General features: G+C 42.7%; 1 protein-coding gene across 2 annotated transcripts in view; it reads right to left on the bottom strand.

Moving 5' to 3' along the window:
• Window positions 1-15,054, bottom strand: part of KIF1B (kinesin family member 1B) — a 76,391-nt gene that overhangs the window by 49,492 nt on the left and 11,845 nt on the right. For both annotated transcript variants that reach the window (XM_009071700.1, XM_009071701.1), the window contains exons 2-14: window positions 13,069-13,145; window positions 11,793-11,972; window positions 11,382-11,447; window positions 10,407-10,585; window positions 9,619-9,730; window positions 8,536-8,613; window positions 8,051-8,116; window positions 7,265-7,340; window positions 6,889-6,967; window positions 6,223-6,365; window positions 2,501-2,634; window positions 1,178-1,257; window positions 736-811 (exon numbers count right to left, since the gene is read on the bottom strand). In XM_009071700.1, the coding sequence (XP_009069948.1) occupies window positions 736-811; window positions 1,178-1,257; window positions 2,501-2,634; window positions 6,223-6,365; window positions 6,889-6,967; window positions 7,265-7,340; window positions 8,051-8,116; window positions 8,536-8,613; window positions 9,619-9,730; window positions 10,407-10,585; window positions 11,382-11,447; window positions 11,793-11,972; window positions 13,069-13,145 (1,346 nt within the window). The remainder of the gene's footprint in view (window positions 1-735; window positions 812-1,177; window positions 1,258-2,500; window positions 2,635-6,222; window positions 6,366-6,888; window positions 6,968-7,264; window positions 7,341-8,050; window positions 8,117-8,535; window positions 8,614-9,618; window positions 9,731-10,406; window positions 10,586-11,381; window positions 11,448-11,792; window positions 11,973-13,068; window positions 13,146-15,054) is intronic.

Raw genomic sequence — 15,054 nt, 5'->3', positions numbered from 1 at the left:
ATACCAAAGCAAACTGGAGTTTTACCTATTCCAATCATCACAGTCTAACAGTATTTTAAGCAAAGGAATGAACATTTTAACCAATTCTGCTGCCCTATATTCCCATCCAATGCCTCTGAACAGGTCCCTGCTTAACTGGATATGAAGTTTATTACACATTTGTACATGCAAGTTTCAGGCTAAAATATTACCCTGTGCTCCTGGCACAAAGATTTTTGAGATAGAAGAAAAATCTGTTCTTTTCCTCCTACTTCTTCAATAATTCTGCTTTAGCTGCAGAGAGAGCTCCTTTGCTAACTTCATCATGTTGTAGTTATAGTACTGATTGATGCTCTTTTTCTGCACTGTTCTGCTTCTTTCAAATTTCAGAGAGTAGAACCACTGACAAGTATGGAAAGAAATATTCCCCTGTGTTCAGTGGTTCATTAGACCACAATCCCTTTTTCCAAGGGGAGGAAGCATTAACAAACAAAGTGAAGGAAGAGCACCTAAACAGGACTTCAGACTTCTCTGGATATCCCAAAGAACAGGTAGAGTACATGAAGGCCACACAGCTACTGCAGAAAATGGCAACAAGCTTAAGAGGCAGCAATTCTGATTTGGAAAGAGCTGCCAAACTTCTCCTTGCAGCACAGAACCTTCTAAAGGAAGATACAAAACAGTTCAACCATCATCACCCTCTCAGGTCAACCAGGTTTTGGGAGGTATGATACAATAGTTAGAAACTGTATCTACCTTTTTAGGTGAGAAGACTCCCAGTGTTCCTCCATCTTCCCGAATGGCAACTCCCATTTCTGCCAGCAATGCCTCTCTGAGGGAGAAAAGCAACATATATACCATATTTTAGGATTCTTAGGGAAAAGAAGGTCCAATGAAAGCTGTGTAATGAATAATTAGACTTTGAACAGCCTATCCAGGTCTGTCACCACCTTAGGGCAAGTTTGTAAACTTAAGTACAAGAGCTTCCAGACCTGTGGAGCAGCAGCTTTAACTGTAGGAAATACAGGGAAGAACAGGACTTTCAGCATTGCCCCTGCTGCTACACACCTGACACAAAGGTCAGCAGAACTATCCCTATTCTGCTGCTCCACTGCTTTTGAACAGAGTAATATCCTCCGTTTCCCACACTTTGCCATTTTCCAGACCACCCACATTAACAGCATTTCCAGTTCCTGACCTTTCCATCCTAATGGCCTCAGTTTTCCTCAGTTTCTCTTCCCATGTTTCATTCAGCTCTGCAATGATCTTCTCAGATTCCTGTGGGCCAACACCAGAAACTGTTTTATAATCCTGCCCAAAGTTCTTCACATAATACACAAAGCAACTGAAGTCTGTGCTCAGTTCTAGGCCTCAAATCAACTTTGTATATAAAATGTACTCTCAGCACTTCAAAACCCTTATTTGTTTCCCTTAATTTCTCCAAGGGTGACTAGCCCTGAAGGCAAGCCGAGAAGGAAAGATGACTTCATATCTAACCACAGTCAGACTTTATTCTGAACAACCTAAATTTGTTTCCCTTTTTGTTTCTAAATCTGATTTACAGACATTATTCAGTAAGTGGATGCCAAGAACTGCAGAGACCACACTGCAATCTCCATGGTGACAGCAGATTTCCAACGGGAGAGGGATCTGCAGTGTGTGTTCCAGCCCATTCCAACCCCTGTGGCAGTGTGGCTCATGGACAGACATGAGAATGAAGCAGAGACCCAACACAGCAGCTCTCCCCACTCCTCCACCCATGGAGCTTGGGGAAGGCTTTCATAAAAATCAAGAAATACTTCACTGTGGAGCACTTGTGCCCTGGTTCAGTTCCGTGCGGGATTGGGACAAGGCTGCTATTGTCTGCATCAAACATGCCTTTCTGTGCCTCACATTCTAATCCGTGGGGGCTGGGGCAAGACAACAGTGGCAGGATTATTCTGCCTCCTTTTTTCAGCTTGGGGGTAATTTGGCTTTCTGAAAGCTGAGTGCCTTTGCTGGCCAGACTTGGCCCACACGAGTGCTGACCAGGCCTCATGAAGTCCACACTTGTGATCAGATATTCCATCATTCCCACTGCAGCATCTTGTAAACAGGAATTGAGATTTCATTTATAATGGCAAAATTTAGGTTAGATATCAGGAAAAGGTTTTTCCCTATGAGGGTGGTGAGACCCTGGTTGCCGATGGAGCCTGTGGCTGTCCCAACCCTGGCAATGTTCATTCCAGGCTGGATAAAGCCTTGAGCAACCTGCTCTGGTGGGAGGTGTCCCTGCCCAGGGCAGAGGTTGGGACTGGATCATCTCTAAGCTCCATCCTAACCCTTAAATTCTATGATTCTATAATGCAGTTGTAGCTCCAGGCTACAGTTAAACCTAAATAATCCCACCAGGAAAGGCTGTGCATGGATCCACTTTCCAGCCCACCACAATTAAGAGCCTTTTTAATGTGTTTCCAACAATCTCCTGCAGAAACAAGAGGTATCCATGAAGGAAAGTTCTCCCAGGTTCACTGTTATTTACCTTCAAACGTTCAATGGCCTCTTCTCCTCCAGGTGTTGACATGATTCTTTCCTGTATACTGGACACAGATGTTAAGCCCACCTGACTACTGAGAGAGCAGGAGGATGGAGATGCAGTGAGGGACCCCATGGAGGCTGTGGAAAAATTGCCAGGACGTTGATTCTCGGTGGCTAGCAAGTATCTATGTTTATTGTTCTGAAAATCTTTCAGATCTGGGAGAGAGACACACAGACAGAGGGAAGGCAGGAAGGTGGGAAAGAGGAAAAGAGGAAGAGGGAGGGAAGAGGAAAAAGGAAAGGAAGGAAATACCAGTGTAAGAGGAAAGCATTTAAGCAGCTACAAGACAAGTTTTGTCATTTTTAGATGGCAGTTCTGAAACAAGTCTTTTTCTACCAGTAACCATAACATAACTCAGCTCAGACCCTGAGGATCACTAGGAAGGGAAAAAAGCCTGAAAAAAAATAAACTACATACTTGACAAAAAGAAACCATCCTGCTCCTAACTGAACACTAAGCTGAGCACTGTAGAGCTCAGAGCAGGACTAGGTCCAGATCCTCATGAGACCAGTGACATTTTGGGCTGAAGTCTGAAGAGACACCAACTCTTCAAACTCAAAACATTCTCTTCCATTCTTCATATAAAATGGTGATTCAGTAAATCTTTATCACAGCAGTGGTTCTGCTACTGAACCACCCAGAGCACAAGGACAAAGAACTTCCCCTCAAAGTCTCACCAGAGAGGATGTGAATCACCTGTCAGTCCACGACAGGGAGAAGAGAACACAAGCTCACAATAACATCATTATGTTACTTCTTGGCCTTCCTCATCTTGAAAATGGAAATCTAACATATCTGATCAGGGAAATATCTGATAAGGCTCTTAGACTTCAGGAGGTGCTTTAAAGCTTTTTGGTCTAGTTTAAGTAAAAAAAGCCTTAAAAAAAATAAATTTAATAAGGCAGCTTTAGTAGCCTGAAAACTTGGAGGCCTGAAAGATTCCTCCTTGGAAGACAGAGAACAAGGGAAAGCTGCAGGAATGATTTAAGAAAAAATATCCAGCAGAAATTTATTTTAATCTGACTTAACTTCTTGGATATGTCTGTAAAGTATATCCTCAGAATAATCACTCAGCAAAAGAAAACTCTTCTCACATGAAAATATCAGGCAACTGAATAGCTCAGTTTTAATAATTTTCACAGCTTTCAATTCTATTTCAAAGACAAATCCTTTAAAATCAGTAACTTTGGGAAAGAAACAGGTCAAACCAGACCTTGAAAGCTATAAACAAGGGCATCACATTTGCAGAAATGAGATGCTCACCCAGACATTGCATAAATTTCCCTGTCCTCCTACATCTCCTCTACTCTGCTCGGGAACAATTCTGCCATTGTCAGCCTTGTGCCCTAGTTCACTCCACACTCAACCTGCTGTTTCAGCCTCACGGAGCTGCTGATTGCACCAAGTCAGTTTGAAAACCACCATCTGCAAATCCAGGAGGCAGGGTGGGAGCTGAGCAGGAGAAAAGCAGGTTAAGGGAAGGGAATGCTGCCGGGATGAGGGAAGCAGGCAGGACAGCAGGGAGGATGAAGGCTCAGAAGGCCATGCACTCCTGAAGAGAAAGCAAGTGGCACTTGCAGTAGCTCCCACAGTGGCTGTGACCACGGAGGAACAAACCCTCACACCATGCACACTGCTCCTGGGGCTGCAGCTCTCACACCATGACATGTGCACACGCCAGAAGCAGCACCAGGATGTCAGACAGGCCAGGATGAGTCTTTACACCAGCAGTTAGCTTGAATCGTAGGAAATTTCAGACAGATCTCTTTCAGCTGATACTGAGTGAGGGTGAAGAAGACTGACTGAAAGAGTTTACAAAGTCTGTCAACCCAAAATTTACAGGGAATGTATTTCCCCTGCAATGGCCTAACATGTATTTCCCTTCATAGAAGCAAATACAAACAGAAATAAATGTCCTTTGTTGACTGGTTTTAACCCTGTTAAGCTCATGACCTGCAACCAAGTACTTGACTTCAAATAAGAGACTTCATCAGGGTGGGATGTCCAACCCTCTTTTTTTTTTTTTTTGAAGAGACAATACAAAATAAATAAATCTAAGTGTCCAGGAGGAAACATTTCATCAACAGACACATCTAAAACAAATCCCTAGGTGGAATAGAGCTGTTAAAATGCCAGGAAGGTAGTGAGCAGGAACTCTTCAACTGAACAACTAGGAAAAGGTTGGAAAAATAAGATTTTCTAGTTCAAATCTAAACTGTTCACTGTAGTAACAACAGAGTCAAGAACTACCACTCTCCCTTCTATGTTCTGCCAGAGAGAAAGCAACGAACATGTTGCATGTTAAGCTTTGTAGTTTTCCCTGACCGTGGGCTCGGTCTAAGAAGTGCTGGTGAAGCTGGTTTTCATGGAACTGCCCTGCATTCCAGTGAGGGTTCTGTCTGGGATTTCCCTGTGAGAAATGCTGGCATGCAAAGCTCTGTTAAAAGCTGACCCAGAGAAAGCAGGTTAAAAAGAGAACCACACAATACACACATTTGCCTCCACTTCCAGAGTATTCATCTCCCATTGGATCAACTGAAAGGAAGCAGGAGGGAAAATACAAGAAGGATCAAAATTGAAGGTTCACTAGCGACACAGGAAGGGAAGAGAATTCTACTTGGTATTTAAAGAAACAAAACCCAATTTTCAGTAAGAACCACAGGATTTTTTTCAGTTTGGATTTAGAACCAAAACCCACAGACTGTACCAAGCATGAAAACACTTGTATTTCATTGTCTTCTGGCCCCATTCTCTTGAAAACAAGCAAACAAAGAGGTAAATACATGTTACACATCCTTAAGCAGTCTGTGACAAATGAGGACTTCTGCTTCACAGGCAAAAAGCTCTGACAAATCAGAAACTGGTGCAACATTCTTGCTTTTAAAGTCACAGAATCTCTTAATCCACTGGAACACATTTGGTGTTTTTACAGGCATTTCCTTCAGTAGGAATTAAATCACTGTTCATATTAGAGAAGAATGCAGCAGCTAAAATGTCAGTTCATTTGCCTTGTTTGGAATGAGGACAAGGAAACTGGGCACAAGTGTGTTCTGGTGCTTTAAGAGGTTGCTGGCAAAGCAAATCAGTCCAGCACTGCTCTGCCAACCTAACTCTGAATCTCCCCAAAGGGTTCATTAGCTATTCACAAGCAGCTGTTTCATAGGCAGCTATTTCGAGATGACAAATGATTTGTCACTCAGGACATTGTCTGACATTAGCCACTGTTTTCTTCTCTGAGCAAGGATGGCTCTGAAGCCAGGTAGCAACTAATAACCTTAATCCTTCAAGGAGGAATAAAAGATGCTTTTTTTCCTCAGTATGAAATCGAGTTTCTCTACCTCAATTCCTTTTGTTGGCAGCCAGACAAAAACACTCTCCATAACCCACCAGGACAACTCCTGAATGGGTAAGTTCTATTACACAAAAGCATTTCTACACTAATAGGAAATTCAAACTCCATGTTTTCCCTGTCACCTCCACACACAATGCTGGGATAGTTGTTTAAACACAGTGGAGGCTGCCAGTTCTAAAATCATCTTCAAAACTTAAATATCAGCACCTATATTTAACCCCTGGGTTGCAAATCCCTTTCTCTCACAGGCCCTGCTCTCCCTCCTGTCGGAGAGGCCAAGCACAGGATGGTGAGGTCTGTTTAATCCACTTACTGTCAATAATATCTCCCAGGCCTTGAGCACGCAGGAGATCCTTAAGCCTTGTCACCTCCTCCTTCAGCTCACGCACCAGTTTGGCATTGGGATCCTCATTGATAACTGCATTGCACTTGATCTGCTTCGCACGGTCAGCATACCTGGGACCAGGCAAAACAACAAAACCTTGCAGCAAACACCTCAGTGCTCATGTGCCACACAGGAAAGCAGCAATATAGACCTTCAGCTCTCCAGAAGAGTCCCTGGATTATGTTCAGTCATGCACTTGAATTCAGGCTTAAGCCAGGGTATTGCAGCAAAACAAGTTCTGTTCAGAATGGATTAAAAATATGTAAACCAGACAACTATTTGTTTCCTTTATTCAGTGCTTTGAAGTCTCAGCTTGATCAATATGCTCAAATTTAGGGGCCACACTGGTAAAACACACACCAACATGAGAAGATGAGTTTGATTTTTCAAGTTAAGCGTAGATAATAAACCCTTGGCTCCATATTCACATACAATTGATTGGTTTTCCTCTTTAGTGTCATTGGTTTCTTCCCAATATAGAGTATTCTTCCCCACAAATGATCTCAAAGTATAATAACCCAAAGGTTTGAAGGACAAAATATGGTCATTAGAGCTAACAGTTACCCACATGCATCTCAGAGAAAAAGAAAATACCTTAAAGTGCTCAAAGTTTCATCATAGTTTATGTCTGCTGGACTGAGAGCAGCAACCATTGCAGTTCTGGAGTTACCACCTGAAATGAATAGGTAAGATTTTAGATGAAACTGCAGTGCACAATCTAGGCACTAATTACTCCTAAATATCAGTATTTGCAGCAAATTATACATTTCAACTATACTCTGCATTACTACAAAACACACAAAAACCATAGGAAAGAGTTGCAACACTAACACGAGGTGAACTACGTGACTCACATTTGACTATTAAAGATATTTAACCTCATGCTTGATACAAATTTAAGCGAGTTAAAAGGAGTCAGGAAATTCAGGGAGACTTTGTTTCCATGTTGGCACAGCCACATCAGCCATACCTAGATTTTCTCGCAGAAGCCAAGTCAGTACAGAATCCCTGTAGGGTATGAAGTCTGTCTTCTTCTTTTTTTTACTCTGCAAAGAAATAATACAACATGAAAAAGAGATACTAAATAGAAAAATGACGTGCAAGACATAAAACTCATAGTATGGGTAAAAAAATAGCCCAATAAGAGGATATACGTGTGATCTAAACACGTGGGGCCCATCCCAGGTTGTACAAGTGACGGCTGAGTTTGATATGAGATAATCTGCAACATCTTCAGACACCTAAGCAGCTCATGACAAGCAGTTCACAGAATTCCCTTGATCCACTACCTTCAGAAAGGTTTTTCTGGGTAGGAATATCTTCCTGACATTTAAATTCTGTGTTCTAACACCATTCCAAGAAAATTTAAGCAGCAAACCTCATGCTCAGGCAAAAGAACAACATCTACTACATCTCAGACCATCATACCTTGCTGGTGCAGTTATCCTAAGTCGACAGCAATAAAGAGAGAGGAAGAAGATACAGGATGAGCTTCTTAGAGCTTCATACATTACTTCCATGTAAGGAGAGTACTTTGTTTACTTAAGAAGTCAAATGAATGAGAATCATATCCACAAAAAATTTCTACCAGCCTTCATGGCACTGACAGGAGAGGATCAACACTTTCATCTACCCAAACACACACAGCTAACTGGGTGAGAAGGAGAGGCCAAGACCAGTGAATGGTTCTGCTGCACTCCATGTCTCAGCTTCACCAGCTATGGAAGGGCTGATGCAGAGAAAATGATGTACTCACCACTTCAGCCAATGCTGAAATAACTTTGCCCAGAGTTGTGAGAGACTTGTTTATATTTGCTCCTTCCTGAGGAAACAGAAGACAACAATATCCAGTAATTAAAACTGTTCACCCATCAATCTGTGTAGTCTTCAGTTTTGTAACTATATTTTCCACAACTGTAATAGCACAGAATCACAGAACAGTTGGGGTTGGAAGGGACCTCTGCCAAGGCCTAGGGCAGGTTACACAGGAACCAGGTGGGTTTGGAATGTCTCCAGAGAGGATTCCACATCCTCCCTGGGCACCTGTTCCAGTGCTCCCTCACCCTCAGAAGTTCTTCCTCACATTGAGGTAGAACTTCTTATGTTTTAGTTTATGGCCACTACTCCTTGTCCTGGAGTAATGGCCATGAACTAAATGGACAAATCATTTTCCCTAAAGACTCCACATGATACTTGTGCACCCACTGCCCATTCCTTCCCCATCCACCAGTGCCTCAGTACCTTTAACCTGGTTCCTTTGGCCCCAGTCGAATCAGCTCTCTCACTCCCAGCCAGATCCACCAGGCTGATCTTGCTGACCTGAAGAGAGAAAGCACAGGAACAGGGAGAATTAGTTCTTGGGGGATTAGAGTAAGAACAAAACTTCAGAGGTTTCTATGGCATGAGAAAACTGTCTGAAAAATCTCTGTAGTGTGCTTAAGGCTACAGCCACACAAGGACTTCACAAGCAATTAGCCTGATGCTGTTATCTTAGGGATAAGAAGTGTCTGGGATTATGCTCTAAGTGTCACTACACCTAAAGAGAGAATGAGGTGTCACATGAACAGAGCAGAAGTCAAAGGAAATGAAGCATTACTGGTACAGACAACTCGAGATCCTCAAAGGGAGAGAAACTGCTTTGTCCTGACCCTAGTGACACCACCAATAAAGCTCTGGCTGCAGCTTCAGTCAGACAGGTCAGTTACTGGGAATTTTACAGGGTTTTATCATCTGGGGGGAGTTTCTTCAATAAATAAGTTTTTTTCAGATCTGCCCACAGTAATCAGCTCAGAAACATGAACCTTACCTGTATCTCAGCTTTTTGCATGCAGAACCTCTATTGCAAAGGCATGAAAGCCAAAAACTGTCCCATGCTAAACAATGTGTCTCCTCTTAACATGCTAATTTCCAGGAAGTGCCTAAATTTCACTCATCCCAATTTCTGTGCCCAACGAAAAGAACTAACAAGGCAAATATTTTGCAATGACAAGCAAAACCATACAAAGTTCTGGAACAAGACTAGGGAAAATTAACTTCTTGTATTTCATATATCCCTTTCCAGAGAACCTAGTCCTTAAGGCCACATTATTCCCATATCTATATACTCTCCTCCTGCACACAGTCCCCACTTAGCTGCTCTTAGAATTACAACCAAACAAAATCCCCTATGAGACAAAAAGGCTGTGTCAAGGCACACAGCAAGTTCACCCTTAAAAACAAAACATCAGGAGAAAAACAACTCATTTTCTCCATAAGTCCCTACAGGGAAGATTAGTGAAGAACAATCAGAGAGGCTCTTATCTGTGCCACTTATCTGTAACACACCTTCTCTGTGGAAAGATCAGTTTCTGTGTCATGTTTCTTCTGAGTGAAGACAATTGTAAACACGGCATGGGAGCGGCTGCTGGTTTCATTCATGTTGGTAGCTGCCACAGTCCTAAAACGTCAATAGACAGAGCATGTTTAGAACAGCACAACTACCTGCAGGGGCTCAGTGCAGCCTCAGAGTGAGACCAAGAGGCTGCACAGGTGATTTCTGCCCTGTAAGCATAAGTATGACCAAGTCACACCTAATTCCACTAACAACCCTTGGATTTTTTACTCCTGAATGACTCCCATCTTAATCACAGTTTAAACAGAGCTTCCAAAATCTGTGTACTCAATAATCTGCCTCACGAGCAAACACCCAAGATGATGTGAGCAGCATTTATGTGAGTCTTTCCCACACATTGTTACACGGAGCCAACAGCTGACATGGAAACAACTCCTAATGAACCAGAACCTAAGGCTGGAATGCTAACTTTAGCCCTGACCACTTGAATGAAAGGAAGAGGAGACTGCTCACATGTTTATTTATACCAAGATAGTGATACAGTGCACAGCAAAGTCAAAACCAAATGCCAGAGTAATTTAGACACTTCACCTCATGTCATTACAGCCTTTTTAAATGTCCACACAGCCACTTGCAGCACTTTGACCAGACAAATCCATTTCAGCCATTCAATAGCATCGATCAGGGCACGTTTCAATACTGCTCCTCGTTTCCAGGAGCTTTTCCTGAAGTGCCAGTGCATCACAGTGATAAAAGCACACAACATGCTGCCACCACTGACCTGGCTTTGTTCCCAGCATCCATGAGGTCTGCAATGTCAGTATAGGATGTGACTGCTAACTTGGACAGATCCTCCACGTAAGGGCCAAGGAGAGGATGTTCTCTCACCCGCAAATTCCCTTTGTTCTTCGGGTTCAGCAAGTCTCTGACCCTCTCACAGTAAATCTCCATGTAACTCACCTGAAAACAGGAATTTGCATGGACAATTTAGTGGTTTTTTAAGGCTTCCTAAGTAGCATTTCAGAGTGCCAGTGGCAGACGTTCCCCCAGTCCACCCCAGGAAAGCTGTAGGTGGTGTTGCAGTTTATTCATCAGCTTAGACAACAGCAGAGGGAAGAAGTCACTGGTCTCATGCATCAGATCTCCAAAACAAGCTGCTGACCTTGCATGCATGGATAGATCCCTCAATCATCCTCAAAAACCATCGGTGTGTAATGAGAAACTATACACTGGAGTTCACAATCATCCTGACAGCTTCAATATGACACAGCAACAAAACTAACTTTCTCAAGTGGCAAAAAAGACAGATGGCAAAAGGAGATTGCTTCCAGGGAATCTCTTAGGAGCCTCCAAAGCAAACTTAAACCAGGGAAAATATTAATCTATAGTATTTGACAACAAACACGTAGTCTCTCCCATGCAGCAGTCAAAAAAACCCAACACCTGTAAATGCATCTTTATGTTTCTCAGAACTGCTATACAGGTAAAGGTACAGTAGTTTTCTGGTGGGGGTGAAAAGAGTCACACAAAGGTTTTATTTATATTTGGCTCAAAAATGAAACAGGGAAAGACAAACCTGAGAGAAAAAGATTCATTTATATTTGGCTCAAAAATGAAACAGAGAAAGACAAACCTGAGAGGAAAAAGATTTTAACAAATCCATCAAAAATCAGCACCTTAATGCAACATCAATAACCAGCACTTAAGCTCAGTTTGATGTCCAGCACACAGGTATTTGAGCCCTCAGCACACTCACCTCTACAGAATATGACATTTCTTCATTGCTGTTGTCATTGATCTTCTCAAACAGCTCTTCACACAGCTGAGAAGAGATTAAAACAGAGTCAGAAATGAGTCTTTGCTGAGGAGTAACCATGACACATCACTGAAATGGCTTTACAATGAGGGCAGGGGAAGAAAGAGAACCTAATGCATCAACCACACAGAGCTTCACTGGGATGATAATTAATCTCAATTCTACATCACTATCCACCTTATTTTATGCAGTATCCTGACAACTGTTCTATGTTTAATCAATATTATTGCTGTGCACTATAAAATCACAAGTCAGATGTAGTTCCCTGTTAACTGGCATTGCAATAGAACCAGCAAATGTGTGTCTGAAGATGTCACAAAACCCAAATCCCCTTTCTGGGCTCTGTCCTACCTGGGGAATGATGCCTGCTTGGCTCTCCTCCTGCTTGCCCATCATGGTGTAGGATTTCCCAGCTCCAGTCTGTCCATAGGCAAAGATGCACACGTTGTAGCCCTCAAAGGCATGGAGCAACATCTCCTTCCCAATGTCATTGTACACACGGCTCTGAGAGGCAAAGCAGGGATCTTCAGGCTGGAAAGACATGAAAACAACATCATTACAGACTAATCCTATCATTCAAGGCAGATTTTCAAAACCACTGGATTTCTTCTACTTCTGTCTCATGAGTCAATCCCTTAGGAAGAGGTATATTACCCATTTTTACACACAGCTTTGTCCCAGAACAAGGGGGAGAAGAACAACAATGACAATGTTCACTGCATTGTTTGTCAGTGTATCTTGCTCTCAATCTGGCATTCTCACACTTCCTGAAAGGTTGGATTTAACATCACCTGCTCCTGAAATCAGGACAGATTTAGCTGTGCTAACACTGGGATCGAGATTTTATCAGATCACTTCGGTTCCTTGATGCTGCTTATCTGCTGGTTTTCAGGAACTGTGTTAATGATATTCCTCTGACTAGTCTGTGATCCCCTTGCCTGGCTGCTCTGAAGGATTCAGTGAGAGAGGTGCACAAATCCAAGTTTTCTATGATAAAAACAATCTTGTTGGCCCCAAATTCGCTCAGAAATATTAAATCTTGTTTGCACCATCCGAGTTACTAAAATTAATCCCAGATAAATGCATTATCCATTCTTTCTGTATCTTTTAGCAAACAAGGCAGGGGAGGAGTAGGTGGCTGAACAACACAGTTGTGCTGGAGAACAATTGCTGGAAGTCAGCAGGAGCTCAGCAGTGATCCACAGGAGGGTGGGGCAGAGGGGCTGGAGGAGAACTTATTGCTTTTGCAGCTCTTGGGAACAGGGATCACTACACAGTCTTTGCCAGATAAGCCAAGGGAACCCAGAGCTTGTCTCTCCTTGAACTGTAAGAATCTGCCACTTGTCTAAGAGGAAAATTGAATTAACTGTGGCTCACACACAACCTTAAAGTATTCAGAACAGAACATTGTTGGAGAGGATTTTCAGTGATCTTTCAAGTATTTACAACTAGTTATCAAACTTAGGTTTCTGCTCTCACTCCAACAGGGAAAGACAACATAGAATGACAAGCTCTGCCCTGAATGTGGGTGAGAGAGTGCAGAAACACCTGACAGGGCAGGTGGAATCAGAGGAGAAGACACACCAAACCATCAGCAACAAACAGGTTTTCTTGTGGAACAACTTACCGACGTGTGGGACCAATAAGAATAGTCAAAACTGAAGGACTTTGGTGCTTCCTTAGGATTCTTTGGGTTGATAATACCTACGAGAAATAGAATTCAAACTCTTAGCTAATTTGACATTTAGGAGCATAATTAATGAGCTTGCTGACCACAATCTCTGAATCTGAGTACTCAGAGCTGCCACACTGAACAGGACTAAGAAGGCTGAAGGAACAGACTCACAGCTTCCCTACAGTGTATTTCTGCAGTCCTTATCTCAAAGAAGTCCAGAAAAAAATTCCCAGGAGGACTATACTGCTGCTAAACAAAACTCTGTGTATTCCCCACAACTAATTAAAAGTTTTTCCAAACACCTTTAGCTTGGTGGGTTTAGTGTTTTGGGTTTTTTTTCCCTTTTGCCAGCGACAAACCAGTTTCCTATAACCTCTGCCCAGGGGAAGCAATACACAATGGACCCAGCTGCAATTTTAATGGCAAACAGAATGTCTGTAGGTTCTGTATTCCAACTGATAAGCACAGCAGAAGTGAATCTCTACTTGTTTCTTTTTGGTACTACAGTGCTGGAAATACTTAACTCTATTATTTTCAGCAGCTGTTTTCAATACCATCTGTGTAAGTGAGGACTGGAAAAAGGCAGAGTCCTGAGGGCATCGAAATTAGATAAACCACCTCAGATTTACACATACCCATCTGCACCTAAAGCAGCAAATTGCCTCTGGGAGCGAGACATTAATTATGACATGTGCAAACGAAGTCTACAAAGAAAGAAGCCACACAAAGTTGTCAGCAGTCTTCCTGGGGATCATTTTCATCCTGATACCAATCACCCTAATCAGAAGCTGCTTCTTTTTCACATATTCATTATGATTTGGGAGATGAGGGCTCCTCCCTTTCCCCCTGGGATAAAGAATTATATCACTCACATTTCTTATCACTTCAAACACAAACTTACCGTCTCACTGCACTGAAACCTCTGCAAATGTGGTTACAGGATCCCCATTAAAATCAAATCACTCCTGCAGCAGATGCTGTGCCCCTGAGCAGGGCTCTTGGCCAAAATTACAGTGTGGAGAAAAGATCACGGTCTGGATTGCAAATAGCAACAGTTGCTACTCTGCTCCTCGTGGCCAACTCGGTTTCACTTGGATGCACCTTGTGCTGACATTCTTGCCTTAAAAAAGCTGACAGACATGCAAAGCCAATGACTAATATGCACCAGCACAGCATCAAATTGCAAAAATGCTTGTGGTTTTGGATAGCAACGTGGGCATCAACACAGAACACACTGTAACCTAAGCAATCACATATGGTTTTAGCTTCCCTTTGCTAGCTGTGCCCAACAGCAGAACAGCCACAGCTCTCACAATTCCACCAGTGCTGAAGAGGACAAAAAACACACCCCAGGAGACAACTCCCTGCCCCAAACTTAAACCAGTTCTCTCCTTGCAATGCATTCCAGACTGCTGCAGTCCAACACCTCATTCCTCATTTAATCATTTAACACCAAAGCTCTGAAGGGCAGGCAGGAGGTAATGCCTTCTACCTGGAAATTCCTACCCAAAGAATATTTAATCATTTAACACCAAAGCTCTGACGGGCAGGCAGGAGGTAATGCCTTTTACCTGGAAATTCCTACCCAAAGAAAACAGGACAAATAAAAAACCATCTCCACATTACTATCTGAAAAGGCACTCAGGCTTGACATTACAGCTTCACCCTACTTGCTTCCAGCTTAAATTTGATCCCTCACATTAGTGAAGAGTGGAGTTCAGGCTCTGGGATTTATGCAAGTCTCTGCCCTGTTGGGTTTTTTTCAACCATAATAAGATTCTTATTCTTTTCTTGGGGTTTCCTCAGCTCTTCACACTAAATTCCACATCCAGCTGACTATTTAGGATGCCTATTTTTGCAAAGCTTATCTTGAGCAGTGTATCAGGAAAGGGAGTCTAACGTGCAGAAAGCAGCTCTGTCAGGGTTTGGGAATGCAGC

This window comes from Acanthisitta chloris, unplaced genomic scaffold (assembly GCF_000695815.1).
Source record: "Acanthisitta chloris isolate BGI_N310 unplaced genomic scaffold, ASM69581v1 scaffold5393, whole genome shotgun sequence".
Taxonomy (NCBI): Eukaryota; Metazoa; Chordata; class Aves; order Passeriformes; family Acanthisittidae; genus Acanthisitta; species Acanthisitta chloris.
Note: the sequence above shows the minus strand (reverse complement) of the source record. Positions and strands in the feature narration are given on the sequence as shown.